The 24,150-nt window shown below is 53.8% G+C and overlaps 1 protein-coding gene across 1 annotated transcript in view; it reads left to right on the top strand.

Annotated features, from left to right (window-relative positions):
• Positions 1-4,903: 4,903 nt before the first annotated feature.
• The window catches only part of DPT (dermatopontin), a 31,045-nt gene continuing 11,798 nt past the window's right edge, over positions 4,904-24,150 (top strand). The window contains exons 1-2 of the mRNA XM_036344755.1: positions 4,904-5,250; positions 16,711-16,836. Coding sequence (XP_036200648.1) covers positions 4,946-5,250; positions 16,711-16,836 — 431 coding nt within the window. The 5' untranslated portion in view covers positions 4,904-4,945. The remainder of the gene's footprint in view (positions 5,251-16,710; positions 16,837-24,150) is intronic.

The following is a 24,150-nucleotide window of genomic DNA, read 5'->3' as shown; positions in this document are numbered from 1 at the left end:
GAGGTGGATAATTTTGTTAACCACTGTCACCCCAATGAAATGAATAAAAATGGAAAAATTTCCCCCAGTGTAATGAGTGGTAGAAAAGTGACATTATCAACGTGGTCCTTGGGGTGAGAGTTTGGGGAATGGCCTTCGGCATCCAGACAGGTGGCCACTCTGTGGCGCGGCGAAGGCACCGCTGTTGGGGCATCCGCACCGGAACTGCTCTAAGGAGGACTTTTAACTTCGCTATCAGATGGTTCAGGGTGTTGGGGATAATTTCTTTCGTTCCACAAGCATTTTCCCTGCCTCCCATGTGCAAAGTTTTCAAAATAAAGTAACTGCCACCCCGAGAGGAGAGGCGCAGCAGGGCTTCCTCACCAATTGGAATGATTGGGGGGCGGGGGGGGGTTTGCCCTGGACGTTCTCTGGGGTTCTCTCTGCATTCTCACTGCTCCCTCCCCGCCCTCCACACCCCACCTCAGCACAAGGTTCCTTGGTCTCCATGTTCCTGATGTGAATCAGCTCTTACCTGCCCTGGCCCACCGTCTTCGGTTTTCTCAACTCCCAGCATTTGCAACACACCCCCAGGTGATGCTGATGTTCGGGTCCTAGAAGCACTTTGAAAATGACTGATTAAACCTTAGTTCTTAAAGGCCCAGGGCCCCTCGAGCAACCTGCGAACAACAGCAGAAATCCACACTGCGAATCAGCTACGCGCGTGTGTTAATATAGATTCCCTTATACATAGTTTATTGGGCAATTGTTTCTAAATTGTTATAATTCGTGATGGCAGTTTTGATGACGTGATGAAAGAAATCGCAGAATAGGAATCGGAAGAGCTGGGCTCATACCCTTCCAGCTCTAAGAATTTGAGCCAAAAAAGTCACATCCCGGTCATGCGCCACTGATGGACATTACAAGGGCGTGAGAAAGAGACCATGGCGAGCCAGTTGGAAACGCAGAGTAAATTGTGACTGTGTCCGCTTGGGGAGCCATGCTCTGCGGGGCCTCGGCAGCTCGCCCCAGGCCTCAGAGTTCTGGGCCCTGAGACGCTGCCTGAGCGAGCGCGCGTTCCGCTCTACGTCACGGGAACCTGCACCCAAACCAGCTTCGACGACCAAGATGCTTCCTCTGCACATTACCGGGCGTCCAGCCACCGGGGCGCTCGGCTGTAAGATGAGAGGTCTTCAGGGAACGGGACAGACAGGGCCAGGGCGTTGCTGGGAAATGAATGTGTAATCGAGACGGTGTTTACGATCATTTGCATTGTCTCTTGGAGCTCTTTAAGGTTAAGATGACTCAGAGCCAGACCCAGGACGCAGCATGTAACTAGCTGGGGAGCCTCAGGTCCGTGCATTTTAAACCCCAGAGCAGTGGGTCTCCGCGGGGGCTGCACGTGAGAACCACAGGCAGGTTTTAGGGCAGGGGTGGGCAAACTTTTTGACTCGAGGGCCACAATGGGTTCTTAAACTGGACCGGAGAGCCGGAACAAAAGCATGGATGGAGTGTTTGTGTGAATATAAATTCAAAGTAAACATCATTACATAAAAGGGTACGGTCTTTTTTTTTTTAGTTTTATTCATTTCAAACGGGCCGGATCCGGCCCGCGGGCAGTAGTTTGCCCACGGCTGTTTTAGGGTCTCCTTGTCCGGGCCCTGCTCCACTGCTGCTCCTTTGGTGGGTCAGGCTGGGCCTCAGACACTGGTGTTTTGCCAAAGCTCCCCAGGTAATTCTTTTTTTTAAGATTTTTAAAAATTAATTTTTAGAGAGAGAGGTTGGGCAAAGGGTGGGATTGATAGGGGGATTCCCCCATCTCCATCCCCGTTCCACAATCCCTTTGAAAATCAGTTTTTAAACTTTGGTGTGAATAAGAATCACCTGGAAAACTTTTTTTTTTTAATTGCAGACACCTGGGCATCCCTCTGAGGTCTGATTTAGTAGGTCTGGACTGGAGTCCAAAAGTCAGCACTTTAAACAGCTTCTCAAACGTTTAAGATACAGTGGACCTCGGTTCTCGAACTCAAACCATTCAGGAAGGCTGTTCGAGAAGCGATTTGTTCAAAAGCCAAACCATTTTTTCCCATTAGAAATAACATAAATTGAATTAATCTATTCCAGACCCCCCAAATGATTCCTGTTAACCTTCCTTATATGCAGTACATGTCTAATGGACTGTTTAATCTATGAACAAACACTTCTTTTCTTAAATTGATGGAACCACCCCTACCGGCCTCACAGGACTCATTTCCAGCGCCCATTCCAGGGGTGTCTCTCAGGCCAGCATGCAGCATCTTTGCTTGTTCACATATCACTGCCTCAGAAACGCTGTCACCTGCTCACTGCTTCTCCTTTATCCAAATCAACAACAGGCTTTCGACCTCTTCCATTGCCTGTGACCATTGCTTCTTCCACACCATTAGCAACATTAGCGCTCTTGATGGTCTCTGTTTTTAAATTGTGCTAACCCTTGATTTCCCCAGCAACAAAAGCATCCTCTCTTCTGTGGCCTGAGAGACACTTTCTGTCATGCTGAGGTAGCAGGAAGAAAGCATTGTCCGGTTGAAAACCAAAGTTTAGTTTGACAACGGAGACACCGACATTTTTTCTATGAACAATTTGGTCAAGAACTGAATTGTTTGAGATGGGAGACATTTGAGAAATGGGATTTGACTGTAATTGATCTACCACCACCATACTAGTAGACTTCCTCAAGGACAACCCTGATGAAAAATGGAAATGATTCAGACTTAGGAGACGCCCAAAAAACTCAAAAGATTAAACAGCCAAAGACATATAGTTGGCTAACAGACACACATGAAAAGATGCCCCAAATCATTAGTCATTATGGAAATGCAAACCAAAACCTCATTGAAATGCCATTTAAAAAAACTATTAACTTTTAAATGACTAAAATTTAAAAAGAGATTATGACAATTTTGGTAGGGAAACACAATGGCTCAGCCTCTAAAGAAATCAGACAGTTGCTTAAAAAGTTAAACATACACTTACCTTACCACCCAGCAATTCCGCTCCCAGGTATTTGCCCACATGACATAAAAATTTGTTCATACAAAAGCCTGTTCATGTTCCTCTAATCCTCCTCCGCCAACCCTCTGCTTCTGGTAACCATGTATCTGATCTCTTTTTTTAGATTTTAGTGGTCAAAGGGTTACAAACGTCCAGTTATTATATAAAAGATAAATAAGTACTAGGGATGTAATGTACAGCAAGCATATCAAACTCAAAGGCTAATGTGGGCCAAATAAACAAGGCATGTGGCCCATGGGATATGAGTTTGACATGCTTGATGTACAGCATGGTGACTATAGCGAAGTGCTGAATGATGAATAGGAAAGTTGTTAAGAGAGTAATCCTAACATTTCCCATCACGGAGGAATTTTTTCCCCCTTTTCTCTTCTTTTTATTGTATCTACTAGAGGCCTGGTGCATAAAATTTGTGCAGGGTAGGGTCCCTAGGTCTGGCTGGAGATCAGGGCCAATTGGGGCCTTCCAGCTGCTTGGCTGGGGCCTTCCTTCATTCCGTGCCAACTCCTGGTGGTCAGTGCACATCATAGCAAGCGAGCGAACTTCTGGTCTCTCGGTTGAACTCCCGAGGAGACACTTTTCATATTAGCCTTTTATATATATAGGTATAAGAAGATGGATGTTGGCTAAGCCTATCGTGGTAACCATTTCACCGTATATATAAATCAAACCATCATGTGATATGCCCTAAACTTATACAGTAATGGATGACAATTATTTCTCAGTAAAACAAAAATATATGAAGTTTAAGTATTAAAAATGCATACATGGATGTTTTTAGCAGCCTTATCCATAATTACCAAACACTGGGAAAGCCCAAATGTCTTTCAACAGGTAAATAGTTAACACCTGTAATACAGCCACACCATACCATGCGCTCACCACAGAAGGAACGAAGAACCAACTGTAACAATGTGGATGGATCTCTAAAGCATTCTTCTCTGTGAGAAGAGTTGGACACAAAAGACTACATATTGTCCGATTCCATTGATTTGACATTCTGGAAAAGGCAAGACCATAGTGACAGGAAGTAGATGAGGAATGACCAGGGGCTGGGTATGGGGGATGATATGACCACCAAGGGGCATAAGTGGGCTTGGGGAGCTGATGGAATTGTTCTCTGTGTTTTTATGGTGCTGGTTACATGACTGTATGCTAAACATTTAAAAAGATATATCATACCTGGGGGGAGGGGGAGCTTAACGTGAAGGAAAAGAGATCACACAGAAGGATAAAAAGTGGCTTCACTCAGATTAAACTCATTAAGTATTTGAGAGCCGAGCCCAGTTCCTAGGGAGCTGGGGGTGTGTCTGGCAGCTTGGAAGGGGTTGAGAGAAAATGGTCCATTGGCCTCTCACGGGCCCACATCCTTCCGAAGGTGACTTGAGCATTAGCAGAGCAGCCCTGCACCCCGGGGGCCACGCCCATCAGCCACCAGGCTTCCAGCCTTGCCCAGATCGCATGGCTCTGTCCCTTCCTCGGTCCTCTTGGTGCTTGAAATTACTCTGGACACCTGTGCGGTCCTGGGAGGCTACTTGGAAGAACAAATACTAGGGTGTGCTGGTGGGAGTCGTTGGGCAGAGAGAGGGGAGGGGGGGAAGGGGCCCGATGTACTGCTTCCTCAGGTGAGTGTTTCTAAGGAGTGTGAAGCCCTCGCTTTTATGATCCATCTGCAAGTCTGTTCTTTCTCCAAGGAGCTCCTTCCATTTGTGTGTTTCCGACATTTTCCTAGAATTCCACCTTAAAATGCGCTGGATGCACGAAGGCCAGCGCCGCGCAGAGCTTTGCCGAGACGATGACGGATTGCAGTTGGAGCCGGCCCCGCACATCTGGAAGCCACATGTCGGCGGCAGCTGCATAAAACGGCCGGCCCAGCAGACCTGGGGTGACACTTCTTGCCAGGAGCCCAGACAGCATGAGCCTCGCTCTTCTGTGGGTGTTTCTGCCCCTGGTCGCCGTGGCCTGGGGCCAGTATGGTGGCTACGGGTACCCGTACCAACAGTACCACGACTACAGCGACGACGCGTGGGTGAACCTAAACCGGCAGGGCTTCAGCTACCAGTGTCCCCACGGGCAGGTGGTGGTGGCCGTGAGGAGCATCTTCAGCAAGAAGGAAGGTTCAGACAGACAGTGGAACTACGCCTGCATGCCCACCAGCCAAAGCCTGGGGGAGCCTACGGAGTGCTGGTGGGAGGAGATCAACAGGGCCGGCATGGAATGGTAAGGGGGTGCAGAGGACCAAGGGGATGCCCGGCCGCACTTGGGTAACAGACGCCCCTGCACTTGGGTAAGGGATGCCCCTGCACTTGGTTAAGGGACGCTCCCTGCACTTGGGTAAGGGATGCCCCCTGCACTTGGGTAAGGGACGCCCCCTGCACTTGGGGAAGGGACGCCCCCTGCACTTGGGTAAGGGACGCCCCCTGCACTTGGGTAAGGGAGGCCCCCTGCACTTGGGTAAGGGACGCCCCCTGCACTTGGGTAAGGAATGCTCCCTGCACTTGGGTAAGGGACGCCCCCTGCACTTGGGTAAGGGATGCCCCTGCACTTGGGTAAGGGATGCCCCCTGCACTTGGCCTGGGACTATCTCAGCATGTCCCTTCCCTGGGGGCTGCCTGACCCTCAGTAACAGCACCCACTGAAGCCTGGGCAAGTCCTATAGGAACCTTGCCACTGGAGCTCTGGGTGGGTTTGCCAGGCTGTAGTCCACTGCAGTTTGGGGAAATAGACAACTGAACCCTCACCAGACAGTTTGAGAAACACTGATGTAGAGCAATGGGTAGGGGCAAGGGGACAAGAACCAGGCAAAGAGAAGTGAAACCGCGGCTCCCTGCTGCCCCGTTACATGTGCTCTGAGTTACTGGGATGGAGGGCCTGCCCCGTCCGTGACTGGAGAGCAGGTCACCAAAGGCTTCTAGGGGAGCTGCTGCTCCCACCTGACTGGGCTCTGCCCCAGGCAACGGCCCGGGCATGGTCCCAGCCTGTGCTTCACTCCCTGTGGGTGTGACTGGCCCAGCGCCGGGCTCAGTCAGGAGCCCATCCCAGTAGGTACTAGGTGTGAGGCTGGTTACGCATGGCAACCTGGATGGAGGCAGGTGTGTGGATGGATGGAGGGTGGGGGACCCTGCCCAGGGAGGAGGAAGCCTGGCTGACATGTCATGTGGTACAGTGGGTTTGGGGGAGGTCAAGCATAATACCCTTGCAGGGAGGGGGGTCACACTACCAGCAGACTGAAAATGATGGGCCATCAGGGGGAAGACGCTGATGGGTGGAGGAGCCAGGCAAGAGAGGGGAACCTCTGAGTCATACACACAGCGGCCGTTTACTGAGTGCATACCCTGAGCGGCACCACGACTCTCTTACTTAATGCTCAGAGCAAATCTTTAGGTGATTTTGGTGGACGGACTGAGGTCTAGAGATCAGGGGTTTCCTCAGGAAAGTGGTAGAGCCAGGATTTGGGTTCCAGGAGTCTTAACTCCAAAGCATTGGTGCTTAACCACAATGCTGGGCCACTGAGGGCCTGTGGCCTGCCCCAGAGCCAGGGCCATGGGAAAAGGTCAGGACCACAGGGCTGGACTCAGGGCCACAGGACAAGGTCAGGGCTACAGGACAAGGTCAGAACCACGGGACAAGGTCAGGACTGCAGGACTGGACTCAAGGTTACAGGACTGGCCTCAGGGCCTCAGGACTGCACTCAAGGCTACAGGAGAAGGTCAAGGTCAAGGCCGTGAGACAAGATCAGGGCCACAGAACAAGGTCAGAACTGCAGGACTGGACTCAGGACTGGCCTCAGGGCCTCAGGACTGCACTCAGGGCCATAGGACAAGGTCAGAGCCACAGGGTTGGACTCAGGGCCTCAGGACTGCACTCAGGGCCACAGGACAAGGTTGGTTAGGGCCATGGGACAAGGTCAGAGCCACAGGGCTGGACTCAGGGCTGCAGGACTGGACTCAAGGCCGCAGTTTTCATCCTGGGGAGGCCGGGATCTCAAGGTCACAGCCAAGCGCAGCTCTGGAAGGTTGAGGACCAGCTTGGTTACCATGACTGAGGAGGGGCTCAGCCAGCTGGTGGAAGAGTGGGGAGAGGGTCACACAGGCAGTGGAAGGTGGGGGACCGTTTACTGGGACTTTGTCCTCCACCCCACTGCCTGTGGTGAGCAGGCATAATTATCCGAAACCCCTTTTGACCACTGCCTGCCTCAGAGACTGGCATCTCCAGGGACTCCCGGAAGCAGGGCCTGTCACTGGCACAGAGCCTGGGGAAGGCCTAAACTGTCCCTCTAGTCGCCCACCCAGGGGTGTCCTATGAGAGGGACCCTCTTAGACTCTTAGAGCCATAGCAGAGCAGCGCCCAGAGATGGCTCCTTACCCCAGAAGGAGGCACCTGGGGCGCTGAGTCAGGAGGCCTGGGTCAGGATCCTGGTTCTGAAGACAATTTGCCGGTGACTTTGGGCCTGGGGTTCAGCTCCCTCAGCTGCCTGCTCACTTGGAAAATGAACGTCCAGATGCAGGCCTGGGAGGGCACACCCCCGCCCTGGCTCTGCTGGGCCCTGACAGGCACTTGGATTTTCTTGCCTCTGCTGTTCTTGTTTGTCTTTCTGTTTAGAGAAGGCAAGTGATGTTTGCTTTTCAGCTTGACAACTTGTGACTGGTTTGTCATTAACTCCCAAATGCCTTGCAGAAAAGGGAGTGGTGATAACATCATTTCATTTGGCAAGTGAGACGCTGGCTGGCAGGCTCTCCCTTCCCCTCCGCTCCCTCTTCACGTTGAGTGTGCAGAGTTAGAGGGTCCCCCCTGCTTCCCTGGGGAGTCCCCCTCGCTAATCACAGAGCACAGAATGCACAAACCTGAAACAGCTCTCAGGACGGACACCCGCCACCCACAGGCTCTTTGTCTCTTAGATAATTATTGCTTTGACTTCAGACTCCAGTCTCAGTAGAAAGTCTGGAGGGAAGGACTGCTCAGTGGCTGGGAAGCAATTATCTCTCCCGTCCAGGCTCATAATCTGTTCTGGGGGAAGAACGGACGATCCTGTGCAATTTGGCTGCCTCGTATAACTAAATTAGCCTGCGGGGTTTATGTTAAGAGGGGAGAGGAGTCTCAAACTCCAGCAAGAAAAATCCAAGTGTGTTTCCAGGGCCAAGCAGAGCTCAGGGCCCTGGAGGCGGGGAGCCTTCTGGGACAGGCAGTCTGACCGCTCTTTTCTCAGCTTGGACGACAGTGCACAGGGTTTGCTGAGGACACTGGCTGAGTGGGCAGAGCTCTAATGGTGCTCCCACTGCGGCTGAGGGCCCACGCGGCTGAGAGGCCCACACGGCTGAGGGCCCACGCGGCTCAGGGGCCCACGCGGCTGCTTGCCTCGGCTGCTCGGCTGAGACAGGATCCTGAAGTGTGCAGGCTGCTCAGCTCTGATGTGGCAGGAGGCTTTCCTGGGTCCCAGATGTGCCTCGGCAGTTGTCTGGAATCTTCTCTAGCTCGAGAGGCACAGGCTGTGGGACATGTGGACCTGCGTGGAACAATATGGAGCTGGAATTTTCTAGGAGGTTAAGCTCAGGACTTAGAATCAGGAAACCTAGCTTCACAGCCCCTGTTTCCAGCACCGAGTGGCCCTGTGGCTGTGGGCAGTTGGTTCCTCATTCCAGAAATCAAGAAAGGTGTGGCACCACTTGAGAAGCTGTTAGGCTGCTGCTGGGACGCTCGCAGGAGAAAGAGCAGAGCCCTAAAATAAACCCCGATCTAAACTAGGTGCACATGAAGGGATCCATCAAAACAAAAACAGAACCCTCATAGACACAGACGCAGTGTGGTGACTGCCCGAGGGAAAGAGGTGGGGAAGGTCGAAGAGGGTGCAGGGGCGATAAACGGTGATGCAAGGAGGCTTAACTTGGGGCGGTGAATACACAGTGCAACACACAGGTGTTGTGTTATAGAATAGCATCCCTGAACCTACATGATTTCATTAACCAACTAGCAGCCTGGTGCACAAATTCGTGCTCATTGAAAGGAAATTAATTAGAAGAAAGATTCGGGCAGTAATTACATTGCTGCAAAAAATTACATGTCAAAATAGTATATATAATATAGAATTATAAAATTAAAGCATTCATGCAATTGGTGCCAGAGAGAGCTTTATATGTATCGCACATGTGCGAGTCAACGTTTATTTTTAAATTGCCAGTGTGCGTCATATGGACTGGCCTGTGGGTCAGTTGGACATATGTATGGTCAGTCACTTAGCCTTTTATATATGTAGATGTCACCCCAATAAATTCAATTTAAAAAGAGATAGTTTTAATTTCCTTATATTTTCAAGGCTGAAAACAAGCACAATGAATGCTGTAGAAGTCACTAACAGGTATCTGCTCTAACAGGTATCTGCTCCAGAGAAACTGGTAAATATTGAGTAAATAAAAATCAATCAATCAATCAATCAGATACCTGGCTCCTCACGGGCAGGAAGGCAGGCTCAGGGAACCTGGGATTGGAGGAGGCTGACTGGTCCCAGCGGCTTCCAGGGTCTCAGCGATGGAGGGACAGTGTCCTGTCTGAAGGCACCACCTTTCCCCTGGGCTTCAGAGAATCGCCAGAGGCAATTCAATGGCAGCTCTGAGACCAAGGCGAGGTATAGGCGGAATGCCAGGTGCCCTCCATCCAGGCCACCTCCTCTCAACACCCCCCCACACACACACCTGCTCGATGTTTCCTGGGGGTCCCCTGTCATGTCCTGCTTGGTTTTGTGTACTGTTTGTCTCCTTCCACACAGAAGCCTGGTGAAATTAGGAACTCTGTCTCATTCGCCCTGTGTGGATACTCCCCCAGTGTATAGGATAATGCTGGCTCGTGGCGGGTCCCTCAAATGCACAGTGAAGACCAGGCCAGGCCAGCGGGAGCTTCAGGGGGTCCCGTCCTGCCATCCTCCTGTGGGGACACCACTTTGCCACGCCTTTGGTCTCAGGGTTCCAGTGACTACAGTGAGTGCTCAGCCTTATGCTCACACCTCACTCTTGCTTTTTGCAGTTACCACTGGGCGGGGTGGGCTTGTTAGACCCCCTAGAGCCTCTGAACCGTGCACAGAGCATGGCTGGCACCCTGTTGTTAGGTTTCTGTGAGCCCTGAAATCTCACTGTCCCACTGAGCTTAAACTCCACTAGTAAACCTCTTATTTCAAAATCAGAAGGGCGAAGTGCCGTGTGGTGTCCTGGTGCGTGTCCTGGAGCAGAAGGGGCATTAGTGGGAAAACCGGTGGGTCTAATTCCAGCCTGGAGCTGAGTGGTGTCCACGTTAACTACTGGGTGTGCGTGCAGGAGCCCGAGCTGTGAAGGCCGACGCTGCGGGAAGCGAGGGGGAGGTTCACAGGTCCTGTATGACCTTCACACATCTGGGAATCTTAACTTTTCCAAAATGAAAGGATTTAAAAACAAACAGGAATGCCAGCGGCGGGGTGCATATTGGGAGTTAATGCAAACAGTGTCACAGAATCAGCTCCGCACTGCGGGGAGGGGTGGCAGGGGGCTCCAATTCCCCCCAGAGCAAGGCCCTTTCCCCATAGACTAGGATTTAAGGCCAAGAGAGTGAAGCCATTGGAAAACTAGGGGAATGTCATGTTAACTAGAGGTGCTAGTACCCCAGCCCTCATTTCCGTGGTGCTTCAGAGTCATTAAATATTCCTCCTTCACGTGTTCCTCTGCCCCTTCGTTCACTCCCAGATGCTTATTCTCTCAAACTGCCAGACCCCAGGGCAGTGACGATGAGGGACATACAGTCTCTGCAGAGTCACTCACAGTCAAATCGCATTTGATCTTCGCAGCCGTCCTGGGGTCAGGCACTGCTGTTTTCCGTGTGTTTGGTACAAGGGGCGAGGGGCCGCGGCTCAGAAGTGTTGGGGCTCCCTGCTCACAGCACAACCCGCAAAGCCCAGGCCGGCGGCTGGGGCCACAGCGCTGCGGGCAGAGGTTATTGTTACTCTTGGATCCCATAGTGGGTGCTGCGCTAAAGAAGCCATCACGTGCACGTAGGGTGGCCCCTGAGGACCAAGAGGCTGAGTGCGGGAGAGCAGCCAGCCTCCCCTCCACGCCCCTCCCTTGAGGACAGGAATCAGTTGCCTAGGAGAGCTCAGCAAACATGGATCCTGGCTGTGCCCGCGAGAACGGCTGAGGCTCGCGGCTCCAGAAGGGGATTTGAGGGGATTTGTTCCTGTCTAGGTGCTTGTCAGACACAATCTTTCCAATCAGTTAGGGACTGCCAGAGCCAGGATACGTGTGTGTGTGTGTGTGTGTGTGTGTGTGTGTGTGTGTGTGTTTCTTTGAGGAACTGTATACTGACATAATGGAAAGATTATGAATTTTGGAGTCAAACAGAACAATTCCCAAAGGCAGCCCCACTGCTCCCTGTAGGCAAGTCATGTCAACTCTCTAAGTTGCTACCTCTGCAAAGACCCGTCCCCGGATCTGTGAGGTTCAATGAGGTGATAGATATGCATCACTGCTCCGGGTCCTTCAGGGGCTTACTGACCTCTCCGAACCCGAACGTCCTGAGTATCAAATGGTACTGGGAGTGGAGAACGGGCTAGCTGAGCCCGTTTTGTGCAACTGTTTTGTTGATGAAATTAATAAATGTACATACAGGGCCTGGCACATGGTGAGTTCTTGGTAAAGCTGCTTACCTTCTAGCATGACGACGCTGTGGGAACTGAGACTCAAAGAGATAACTACGACCGCACTGGAAAGGCATAGGGCTGCGGTGGAAATACAAATTGCTGGATTGTAGGCCCCCGATGTGCAGTGTTTTGTCTTGGGAACATGCAATTCCGTTATGATCTATAAATATTACGTGAGCATTAGGAGTGTCTTGAACAGCTCTCCTATTTTCAGGGAGAGGCCGAGGTGGGTTACACCTCTTGGTTTCAACAAAGATTGGGGTAATCGATGCCCAGGAGCTCCAGCGGTTGAGCCTGTGGCCCTGCACAGCCAGGGATGCTCTCGGGACTTACGTGCCTCTCCCAAGATCACCTGGACCTTCCCGGGGCCTTCGGGCAGCCTCCACCGCGTGACGGGGCAGGAGCTGGTGCTGGGAGAATTTGTATTTCTCTCTGCCCTGTTCTATGTCCTTCCTTCCGGGTTGTTCCTGCTTCCCCCTCTTGAAACCTGGTAGACAGACAGCAGACTTAAAGCCTGGACATGGAGAAGGGAGAAGAGCTCTTACCCAGACGCGGGCAGGGGGCGAGCAGAGTGCCTACCAGGCGGCATTATCACAGGGGTGCTCAGCTCCCACCACGGGCAGGAGGACAACACCTGCGTGTCACACGGTTAGAAGGTTCAGTAATGGTGCAGGTTAGAGACCATGTGTGAGGGTAACACCGTGACATGAGGAAGAAAACCAGGATGAGTTGGATGGTTAAGGCAGAAAGACCTCGCGAGAAGCGAGGCCTCCAGGTGTTTTATCCTCTGATGCTACTTTCTGGGGCTCAGCCGGTTGTCCCACTGGGAGGGTTCGACCTTGACCATTCCTCTGCAGGCCCCAGCAGAAAGTGGCTTTTGGAAACGAGGATGTGGCTTCTCTTTCTATTTAATTATAACTATTTACGATAATATAATAAGAACCACTATTCCGCCCACCTTGGAGTAACATGTTTAGTGCTGGGCTCCATGGTTGACACTTGACATACAGCATCTCTTGAACCTTCTCGTGGAACTCTCAGGCTAGGAATTGTCGCCCTGATTTTGCAGAAGTGGCATCCATGTCAGCGGAAAGGATGTGATGGGCATGGAGTCATTTTGTTCAGCTCAAGACCAGAATCCAGGACTTTCAGAGCCCCGAGACTGGGCAGACTTGCCCCAGGCTGGGTTTATCTCTATGGGTTGTCACTCCCCTGACACGCCCCCGCCCCCGGCCTCTTACTCTGGCCTCTGTCTTTAGTACCAATGGACTTCTCTCCAATCTCTGCATCGCCGTGGCATTGCTCACATACAGGCCTCAGTAAAGGCTTCCAGACCAAGCACAGCGCCAGGCAGAGAGGAGGTTCCAATGAACATGTGTCGAAAGAGTCAACCATCCTGAGACTGTGGGCCAAGTTCTTCATGCCTGAAAGAAACCCACAGTATTATTCTGGGGGAAACAGAATTAACAGCAGCCAATGAATTCCTTAAAAGAATGAATCTCTGAGTGGAATTCAAGCTCTCATCAAGCCGGGAGGGGGAGAAACCTTGGGGGTAAGGGAGGCTACACAACATGGTCTCCCCCACACAGGGGTCCCTCGCTGGGCTGGACGATGGGCAAAGCTGCTCTTGCACCACCTCCGCAGTGAGTTGGGGATGGGCCAGCAGCCCTGGCACAGACACATCTGTGTGTGGAGCTGGGGAAAGAGAGCAGCCCGCCCACCTGTGGGGTTAGGAAAGCTCTCGACCAAGACGGCTCTGACTTCCTCCACCCCGTCCTATGCCCGCCCCCAGCACCACCCCGAACTTGCTAAGAGTTTGGGCTTTCGGTATGTTTGGATGGAGACCAGCAGAAACTGGAGGGGAGACTACCATTCCCCAGAGGACCTCACCAACAAAACCAGGTGTGTGCACACACAGTCCTGGCCTCCATTCCTCGGCCTGACCAACAGCCCAGACTCAACGAGGAACACAGAACACAGGGAGACAGCGTGTCCGAGGGTGGGCCACAAGCGGGACAATCTCGGGGCAGCCTTCTGTGCTCCCCGAGAGCTCGTGGACGGGAGCTCTGGCCCCAGAAAAATCTGAGCTTGACTCCTGGCCCTTCTTATCGAGGCCCTCACTTCCCTGAGCCCTCATGGTGCCTGAGGTGAGACCCCACACGGCTCGTTAAGTAGGGCTGGGACACGTCTGCTGGCTCCCCACAGGGGCTCCTTTTAAAACTTGGCTTTGAATCATGTGAGCAGTGCAAGCCCCTTGGGCTGCCTGAGTCCCCTTCCGCTCACAGGTGCCCTCACGGCTCTCGCCTGCCTGGCACATGTGTGTGCAATCCTGCAGCTGGTGCCTGAACGTTTAGGGGAGTCTTGTTAAATAAGATGCTTTAAAAAAAGTGGGGGTTGATTGGAAGGGAGGGGACCTGAGGAGAGAATGGCCGGAGCTGTATTCATGCTGCAGCCTCGTCCCAGGGCAGGCTTTGTCCGGAGGGAGAAGGTGGCGGCAGAAGATGGATCCCTCGCTGAGCCCCTGGAAACTCCTTGGAGTGAGTTTCAGGGTCCTTCCTGGATGTGAGTGATTGTGCTGCACCAGCACAGCCATGGGTGAACCTGGGGGGGTGGGGAGGTGGTGATGAAGGATTAAAGAAGACAGACAAGAGAATAAAGCTGGGGCTAGGTGGGATGCTGCCCTCTGATTAGAGAGGCAGTGCCATGGCCTGCAAGCCGAGTCTTTATTTTATAGCCGGATTCCACAAGGCAAAGTAAGGGCGTGGTCAAGATGTTTACAACGTTCTCGTGGGTTTCGAATCTACTCAGTTACATGCACCTGATCAAGCTCTGTTTACTTGCTGCACCTCCCGCAGCCCGTATCACTCAGCCACCTGGGAGCCCCTCTCCACAAGTGATGAGCTCCTCAAAGTCAGTTCTGCCTCTGATAACGGACGAGGCTGGATCAGTCGCTCGTTCTTTCATTCTTCAATTAAAGATTTACTGGACCCCAGTGCCAGGCTCTGTGGGGAATGCAGACTGAAGATCTTTTCCCCTCATGGACTTCACCGTCTCCTTGGAGCCACATGTCACACTGGAGCATGTATGTCACAGAGCAGGTGTGTGTCAGCCCCTGAGTCAGCCAACGCCGAGAGCTTGTTTTAAGGAACACCTCTCAGGAATGCCCTGAGCCCACAGTTCTCCACTCACTGCAGACTGAGAGCCAAAGGTGGCATTCACAGAGCATACTCACGAGCACAGTTCATGTGGACTAAACGAAAAGTCACAATAATAGAGAACTTACTAAGCCTTAAAAGACACTGTCTCCAGAATTGTATGTCTGGTCTTCAAAATAACCTTACTAAGTACTAGTGGCCCAGTGCATGGATTTGTGCACATTGAAAGGAAGTTAATTAGAAGAAATATTTTAATATCACTATTTGCCCTTTCTCTATAATAGAAGTGTCAGCCAAAGTCACGATGGACAATGACAGGTCGAAACACACGTGTGCAATTGGCACAAGCGAGAGCTTTATATGTATCATGCATGCGCGAGTCAATGTTTATTTTTAAGTTGCCAGTGCATGTCATATGTACTGGCCGGTGGGTCAGTCGGATGGTTGCACTGACGGATGGTCAGTCACTTAGCCTTTTATATATATAGATGTGCTATTATTATCCCCATTTTACAGATGAGAAACTGAGGCTATTAGAGGACATGAAGCCTGCCAAAGTGACCTAGACGGGAGTGGTTGGCACTCCAGTCCAGCAGCGTAGTCCATGCTCTTACCTGCTCTGCTACGCTGCTCCCACATAGTGGGGTGTGGAAACAGACCCCCTCGAAGATCCATTCTAGAAGGAATAATGTCATTGTGTTGGCCACTACCACACTCCAGGGCAACTCAGTACAACATGTGAAGGCAAGGGCCAGAGCAGGGAGGGAGTTCTGTTCATTTATCCAACTCCCCACAAGTTCTCAGGCCCGGGCCTGTGTCCAGTCTTCATGGGCAGCGTTATCTGAGATGCTGTGCAAGAGGGTGACACACACAAGAGGGGCCGCAGCCGGTGGCCAGGTGGGCAGGAGCGCTGAGGACCAGAGGGCTGAAGGCCTGTTCATCTGGAAGGGCTGTGAGACCTCATGCACCAGGTGGGGCGGGTCCCCCAGGCTCCTGAGAGCAGCACCCTCTTCTCATGGAAAAGTAGCAAACATCACGGTACCAGTGGGACTGGGGCAGGAGAAGGAGGGAGTCGTTTTGGAGACAGAAGAAGGAAGAAGTGAGCACACTGTTGGAAGCCAGCATTTAGTCAGGGAGGAGCTGGGACGATCCAGGGGGCCGATTCCTAGACCCACAGCGACCCAGCCCGAGCAGCACAGTGAGAATTCATGGGCCACAGGGAGGGCTGTGGACCAGAGAGCAGGGGTGACCTTCTCTGAAGACTCAGACTTGAGTCGGTAGCGAGGAGACTCCTGGGTAAGTAGGAACCCCTGGGGTGTGTTCCCAGCTCCCCACGGGCCACCCCGGCCCAGCGCTCTCCTGGGCTTTGCCTGCTGCTCGGGGCCAAGGGAGGAGCACCCTGTGCTCCAGGCTCTGCTCTTGAGCAGAAGAAAAGTTCATGTGAAGGTCACCCATTCACTGCCTTTCTCTTTGTCTTCTTTTAACTCTACAGTCAAGCAAAATGAAGTATATTATCTTTTATTTTAAATGACATGAATAATAAGACAATCTTGCATTTGTAAATTCTAGATGCCTCTCCATCCACCCATTTATGCATTCTTCCACCTAACAATGTATTCATTGAGGGCTATCAGGGGCAGCGTCCCCCAGTTTCCTTCCGTTGAAAGAGTCTGAATCATTTGAATTTTAATGGTGAGCATATGTCATTTCTGCAAATACAGGAAAGTCTTTATTATTTGCATAAAAATGGAATAAATTGTTAGGAATCCAGGTCAGTGAGAGAGCGCTGACTCGGCCTCGGTGGGAGCCGGGCCTGGAAGGGGCTGCTGGCGTGTCACTGTCGCTAGTTCACTGGTTTTTCTTTCTCTCCAGGTACCAGACTTGCTCCAACAACGGGCTGGTGGCCGGCTTCCAGAGCCGCTACTTCGAGTCGGTGCTGGATCGGGAGTGGCAGTTCTACTGCTGTCGCTATAGCAAGAGGTGCCCCTATTCCTGCTGGTGAGCTGGGGCCCAACACAGCCCCTCCTGACTCCTGGGGCTCTAGGGGAGCGTGGGGGGGCGGGGTTTCTCTGCTCTAGGTCTCTGCCTCCAGATAAGCCACAAACAGACTTCAAATGCAACAGCTAGCTGGCATATAGAAAGGGTGGATGGATGAATGAGTGAATGAACGAACAAATCAATCAACCAACCAACCAACCAATGAGAAGGCTAGAAGAACATTCACACTGGGAGGGGCCTCACAGGTCACCCACCCAATGCTCCTACAACCCTTTTTTGGTAGAAAAAGAAACAGAACAATAGAGCAAGGAAGTCACCTGGCTGCTGCCTGGGGGCCTCTGGAGGGGGTGGCCATGAACTCTGCCCCAGTGCCTCACCCTCTGTCACACCGAGGTCCCATCACACAGAGGCTGTGGACCTGCCCGAGAGCCGAGTTTTCCCGCAGATCACAGGTCAGATCTGCAAACATCGTACATAAGTACAGACCAGAAAAGAGGCTGGTGTTTTCTGGATCAATCTGCAATTCCAGTCTGAGGCCTTGTTTCTTCCTCGCTCCCTGGGCTGGTGCCAATGTCCTGCACCAGCACCACCCTGCCAGGGAGAAGGCATATGCATTTAATTTCCCTGACAACTGACCCTGGGTGTTGACAGCGCAACTTGTCCCAAGGTCTCCAGTGTGCAGACAAGCCAGGCATGTCTGCCTTGGACCAGGGGAGCCGCAGGTCAGCATGGGACGGTGGCTCACTCCAGTGGTCTATCTCTATGCGGGTGCTTGCAGGGGCAGCCTCGCAGGTGATTCATGTTCTCTGAGACCAGACTGCCTTGCTCCAGGGTCCCAAGGGGCACAATGTCCCGGGCACAGGCAGCCCCAAAAGCTGAGCATGTTTCTGGTAAATTCAGAGCCCAAGGTAGCTGAGTCAGTGCTGGGGCTAGATGATGGGGTGGCTGGGTGATGGAGCGGCTGGGTGATGGAGCGGCTGGGTGATGGAGGGCTGGGTGATGGAGGGGCTGGGTGATGGAGGGGCTGGGTGATGGAGGTGCTGGGTGATGGAGGGGCTGGGTGATGCAGTGGCTGGGTGATGGAGGTGCTGGGTGATGGAGGGGCTGGGTGATGCAGTGGCTGGGTGATGGAGGTGCTGGGTGATGGAGGTGCTGGGTGATGGAGGGGCTGGGTATGGAGGGCTGGGTGGAGCGGCTGGGTGATGGAGTGGCTGGGTGATGGAGTGGCTGGATGATGCAGTGGCTGGGTGATGGAGTGGCTGGGTGATGGAGGTGCTGGGTGATGGAGTGGCTGGGTGATGGAGTGGCTGGGTGATGGAGGGGCTGGGTGATGGAGTGGCTGGGTGATGGAGTGGCTGGGTGATGGAGGGGCTGGGTGATGGAGTGGCTGGATGATGGAGTGGCTGGGTGATGGAGTGGCTGGGTGATGGAGGGGCTGGGTGATGGAGTGGCTGGGTGATGGAGTGGCTGGGTGATGGAGTGGCTGGGTGATGGAGGGGCTGGGTGATGGAGGGGCTGGGTGATGGAGGGGCTGGGTGATGGAGGTGCTGGGTGATGGAGGGGCTGGGTGATGCAGTGGCTGGGTGATGGAGGTGCTGGGTGATGGAGGGGCTGGGTGATGCAGTGGCTGGGTGATGGAGGTGCTGGGTGATGAGGGGCTGGGTGATGGAGGGGCTGGGTAATGGAGGGGCTGGGTGATGGAGTGGCTGGGTGATGGAGGGGCTGGGTGATGGAGGTGCTGGGTGATGGAGGGGCTGGGTGATGGAGGGGCTGGGTGATGGAGGTGCTGGGTGATGGAGGTGCTGGGTGATGGAGGGGCTGGGTGATGGAGGGGCTGGGTGATGGAGGGGCTGGGTGGAACAGCTGGATGATGGAGCAGGGGCCGCCTCCAGCTCTCCAAAGTGCTTCCACAAAGCCACCTTGCCCACAGGGCCACAGAGCAGGTGAGGCTGGGTGTAGGCTAGAACTGCCAATCAGACAGATGTCCTGCATCAGAGACAGGGATTTCCTGAGGCGGGCACAGTGGCAGGGGCACCACTAAGCCTGGACCCCTCCCCTCTCCCCTCCCCGCCTTCCCCTGCTTCCTTCTCTCCCCTCGTACCTGGCTTGTCTCTAGGAAGTCACTTTCCTTTCTAAGGGCCTCAAGCCCATCACATAAAATGGCGGCCACCCGTCTGGCCGTAAGAATCTGAAGAGGGCTACAGAGTCTTCAGGAAAAAGGGAATGCACCAGAGCACGCTCACACTCGTTCACAGAGTTCCAGGGCACGCTCGGGCCCACGCTGACACCCTGGGACTAGGAGACCGTGGAGGTTGTATTGCGCCCTAAAATGTCGTGACCCCAAAGGAGCCTTTGCCAGGGCCAGCCAGACACCCAGTCTGTCGTACGTCAGGATGAAGGTCCTGAAGACCAGGCCTTTGAGAGGGAGGAGGAGGAGCCTGTGACCTCAGTGGCTAGGCCTTCCCGAACCTTGTCCTCCCTTCCCTGCCCCAGGGCTAGGCGAGCAGCAGTCCTCCCACAGTGAGGTCAGCCTCCCTTTGTTACCAGGCACTAAACACAGTTTGCATGTAAACAAATTGTCTGGAAAATAAAACACAAACAAGCACTCAGTCAGTTAATCCATCACCATGTTAGGAAAACTCCCCCTTAGTCGGGCTCCAAAGGGATCCACAGGGTGGGGTACCCTGGGCCATCCGGGGGGGGGGGGGTGTTCCGGGAGGACAGGGGTGAAAGAGAAGTCAGCCTAGAGCAAGGAGGGGATGCCCCGGGGCAGCGGGAGGGCTGGGCTGGGGCCTGTCCGCTGCCCCTGGTGGGTGCCTGGGCCACAGCGCTGAGTACACCCCCTTGGACGGTGCATGTACAGGCCCTGCCCACCTGCACTGGGTGTGGTGGGAGGACACGGGGACCTTGATCATGTCCGCAGTGCCTAATCAGGGCCTAATCAGTGCCTAATCAGGGCCCAGAACGCAGTGTCTGCTTGGTAAGCATTGGATGGATGTTCGAGCCAATGCTTGGGGGCTGGGGGAGGCAGAAAAAGGCGAGGAGGCCCCGAAATGCATCACTTACTTATTAAGTCTGCCTCCCCCTCCCCTCTTAGCCCTAGAATGTCAGTCGCACAGGCAGAGTCCCTAAGTAGTGCAGGCACATAGCGGGCACGCAGCATCAGTGAGTGGATGGATGAGTGACTTCAGTCTGCTCCCCAGTTTTGTTGTGGGGATGAAATGAGATCCCATCTGCCTGGTGCTGCCCCTAGCTAAGGGGGCGCAGCGCTGGCCTGTCTGGCGGCCGAGGCCCCTCCCCTCCCAGCTGCTGCGAGACCCAGCTCCTCACCTACTAACAGGCCTTTCGAGGGGACAGGGGTCAGATGACCTTACAGGAAGCAGAGCTGGTGACTGGAGCTGGTTATACAGAGGAACGAGGAACCGACCACTGGACAGTGTGCTGGGGTGTCCTGACACCTCTCCCAGGCAGAGGAGGGGGGCTGGGGCAGCTGCACTCTCATGCCTGCAAGGCCTGAGGCCTCTGCCCAGACCCATGGGAGAGCGGCCCCCTGGGCATCGCACTGTCACTGGCTGGCCACTGGCTCCTGGCCAAGGAGAAAACAGGGAGTGGATTTAGGCCCAAGGCTTTGGTGACAAGGCGGGCGGGACACTGAGGCCAGGGTGTTAGGAAAGTTGTCGAGCATTGGTGCGGGGGTGAATGGAGGCGAAGGTGGGATGCGGGGAACTGTCCACACCCCCCAGAGCGCTGTATTCTGTGGCTCCTGCGATCCGTGTCCCTACCCCGAGCCCCGCTGCCCCTGCGGGAGCTTCTCCTGTTTGTTTGGAGGCTGGGCCTAAAAGACCCCCAGGTCTTCATGTCTCCACATTCCACGACTTTCCCATGATGCCCCAGGCTTCAGGGTCCCTGGGCTGGGCACGGGCCATCCTTCAGAAACCACTTGTCAAGTTCCCGACGGGCAGCCCACGAAGCAAGACGCTAAGGACGGAATGAACATGGAGCTCTGTGTGCGGGAGCAGCGCTGAGCGCACAGGCTGGCCGAGGGATGAGCAACTTCTCTTAAGTCGCCTGAGACCCTCGGTCTCAGATGACAACTCTGGCTTTGGTCTGCCATGGTCTGCCCACCCCGCCCGCACCCCCTCCCCACCTTTGTCAGCCTGCCCAGCGGCCAGGCAGGTCACTAATGGTCAAGAACCAAAGGATGGGGCCGGCGGGTGGGGAGGACTATTAAGACAGGCACAGAAGCCCCTTTGAAGCGCGTGCCCCTCAGGGGGGCTCCACCTGCTGCCTCTATTCCTGAGTGTGTGGTGTCAGAGCTGGACGCAGCCATGGTTACCGGAGAGGATGGTACTTTCTCAAAGGGCAGCTTGGAGGCGCAGCGGAACGGGTGGCAGCGGCACCCTGTGCGCAGCGCCTGACCCTCCGTCCCCCTGCTGTCTAGACATTTCAGCGGCCTCTTCAGACGGCCTGAGTCCTGACGTTTCATGTCTTTCTAATTGAACGAAGCCTCGAAGCATCAATTAGGCCTCTTTCTTCAGCATCTCAGCGTGCTGCCTGGCACCGGGTAGCCCCTTCGTAAATGTCTGCAGTGAGTAAGGCTGTGGCAGTTTCCTAGGAACAGTAACCATGGTGACCCTGACACTGAGACGACGTTGCTTTGTACTGAAAAGGATTTCTTTCGCATGCACTGTTTTCTTTGACCTTCCTGACGACCCTCTGAGTGCGAACTGTTTTCCCACACTTCCCGCTGTGAAAGCTGCCCAGGAGCCTCCCTGTGAAAGCTCCCCTTTCGCCTGTTCACTGGCTTTGATGACCTCCCAGGGAGCCGGGGCATTTTTCTCTTCCCCCTGGAAAGCTGCTCTGCAGCGCGGAGCCCCGTGCTGGGAGCTGGCTGAGTGCGGCCTGTGTCTGCCTGGAGCATTCGGGGCTCAGCACTAGCTCCCCGCTGTGCGATGAGCCAGCCAGCCAGCTCCCACAGGAGCGCGTTCATTTGCTTGGCGGGGACCAAGGTGCTGTTCTCACCTCGGTGGGTGCCGTTCTCCAGATGTGGCAGCCTCACTGCACTCTGGCAAGAAGGCGAATTCCTGACGGATGCGGACACACCGTCACCATTAGCCCCACCGGGTTGGACACGTGTCAATTTACACGTAGTGTTTACAATTCGAATTCTTAGCCCAGCCCGTCATCTGCAAACCACAAACACATGTTGCTGAGGAAGCCACAACCTTCGGAGACCACGTGTGACCACTCCCAGTCTCCATACAGCGCCAGCCACTGCGTGCACGTGCCGGACACCCCCACCCCCACCCCCACCCCCACCCCCACCCCCACCCCCACCAGCATGCCAAGGTTGTCTAGGCAGAGCCCTCGGGGCCAGGAACTCACCGTTTCACACTGAGCACCAATTTGCTTTTCTTTTTAAATATATTTTTATTGATTTCAGAGAGGAAGGGAGAGGGAGAGAAAACACACACACACACACACACACACATCAATGATGAGAGAATCGTTGATCGGCTGCCTCCTGCATGCCCCACGCTGGGGATTGAGCTGCAACCCTGGCATGTGCCCTTGACTGGAATGGAACCTTGGACCCTTCAGTCTGCAGGCCGATGCTCTTTCCACTGAGCCAAACCACCTGGGGCTGAGCATCTATTTTCTATTCTAAAGGTTTTTTCAGATCCAAGGCTTTTCATTTGGTTCACTAGATTACATGTTTTGACCCAAAAAATAATGCCCATCCTCAGAATCAACACAAATGACCTTTCGTTTCTCCCTCCACCTGAGATTCTCAGACTCTCGAATGCCGCCTTCTCCATGCCCAGCTCCTCTCTCCCTTGCGCTGAAGTTACAACCCAGAGAATAGATTTGCGTAGTTCCCAGACCGTTCCAGCTCACCAGCGCGACAACAAAACCAGAACATGCTTCTTCTCTCTCCACCCCAAAGCCCCGGATCAAAGCTAATCTTTAACTGCCACTCCACTGCTCACGTTTTAACACAGATGGGGAGTGTTTGCACAGCCTTTCCCCACGAAACCCTGGCAGGGACGAGAACCACCTGCTAGCATCTGGTGGCTGGTGTCCCTCGCCGCTCAGGTGCCTGCTGTGGCATGCTCCCAGAGGCTGCTGGGAAGCCCGGCTGCCACGCTGGGTCCTCTGAATGAGTTGGAGGCTGTTAGTATGGAGATGAGAGGCCCATGCTGTGAGAAAACAGGATTGGAAGCTATATTTGCAAGCCGTTTGCATTGAGTGTAGATACTCGTTAGGGGGTGGGGGGTTGGCAACAGCACCTCTGAGCTTGAGCGAAACCAATCGTCCCGTTCATCGGTCCGAGTGGCTGTCCCGTTAATGGTGCCGTATTTATTATTTACGAAGGAATTGGCTATCTGCATATCAGTGATGCCTCCCCCCCCCCCCCGCCCCCTACACTCAGCTCTGCAAAGCAGACATTTCAGAAATGTGGCTGGTTGTCTAGTAAGTATTGTCTAACCCGAGGCCAGGCCCTCCCAGCCACTGAGGACAAAGCAAATCGCAGTTACAGACCAAATTCGTTGCTTCATGCCATCTTTTCCCTTGGTTCTCTCGTATCCCTTTTACTGGACTCTAGAAGCGATCATTCATTCTGCCATTCATTAATTCACTAGAGGCCCAGGGCACAAAAATTCGTGCACTCAGGTGTGTGTGGAGGGGTCCCTCAGCTCGGCCTGTGCCCTTTTGCAGTCTGGGACCCCTTGGGGGATGTTCGACTGATGGCTTAGGCCAGGGGTCCTCAAACTTTTTAAACAGGGGGCCAGTTCACTGTCCCTCAGACCATTGGAGGGTCGTACTATAGTTTAAAAAAAAACTATGAAAAAATTCCTATGCACACTGCACATATCTTATTTTGAAGCAAAAAAACAAAACGGGAACAAATGCAATATTTGTATTTGCATGTGGCCCGCAGGCCGTAGTTTGAGGACCCCTGGCTTAGGCCCAATCCTCAGGGAATTGGGCCTACGCTGGCAGTCAGACATCCCTCTGGCAGCCTAGGAGCACTTGGGGGATGTCCACCTGCCAGCTTAGGCCCACTCCCCAGGGGATCAGGCCTAAGCTGGCAGCCAGACATCCCTCTGGCAGCAGGAAGTGGGCCTAAGCTGTTAGTTGGACAGCCTTAGCGCTGCTGCAGAGGCAGGAGAGGCTCCTGCCGCCACCGCTGCACTGACCAGCCATGAGCCAGCTTCTGGCTGAGCACTGCTCCCCCTGTGGAAACGCACTGACCACCATTGGGCAGCTCCTATGTTGAGCATCTGCCCCCTGGTGGTCACTGCACCTTAT

The sequence above is a fragment of the Myotis myotis genome, unplaced genomic scaffold, assembly GCF_014108235.1.
Source record: "Myotis myotis isolate mMyoMyo1 unplaced genomic scaffold, mMyoMyo1.p scaffold_m19_p_18, whole genome shotgun sequence".
In the NCBI taxonomy this organism is placed as follows: Eukaryota; Metazoa; Chordata; class Mammalia; order Chiroptera; family Vespertilionidae; genus Myotis; species Myotis myotis.
Note: the sequence above shows the minus strand (reverse complement) of the source record. Positions and strands in the feature narration are given on the sequence as shown.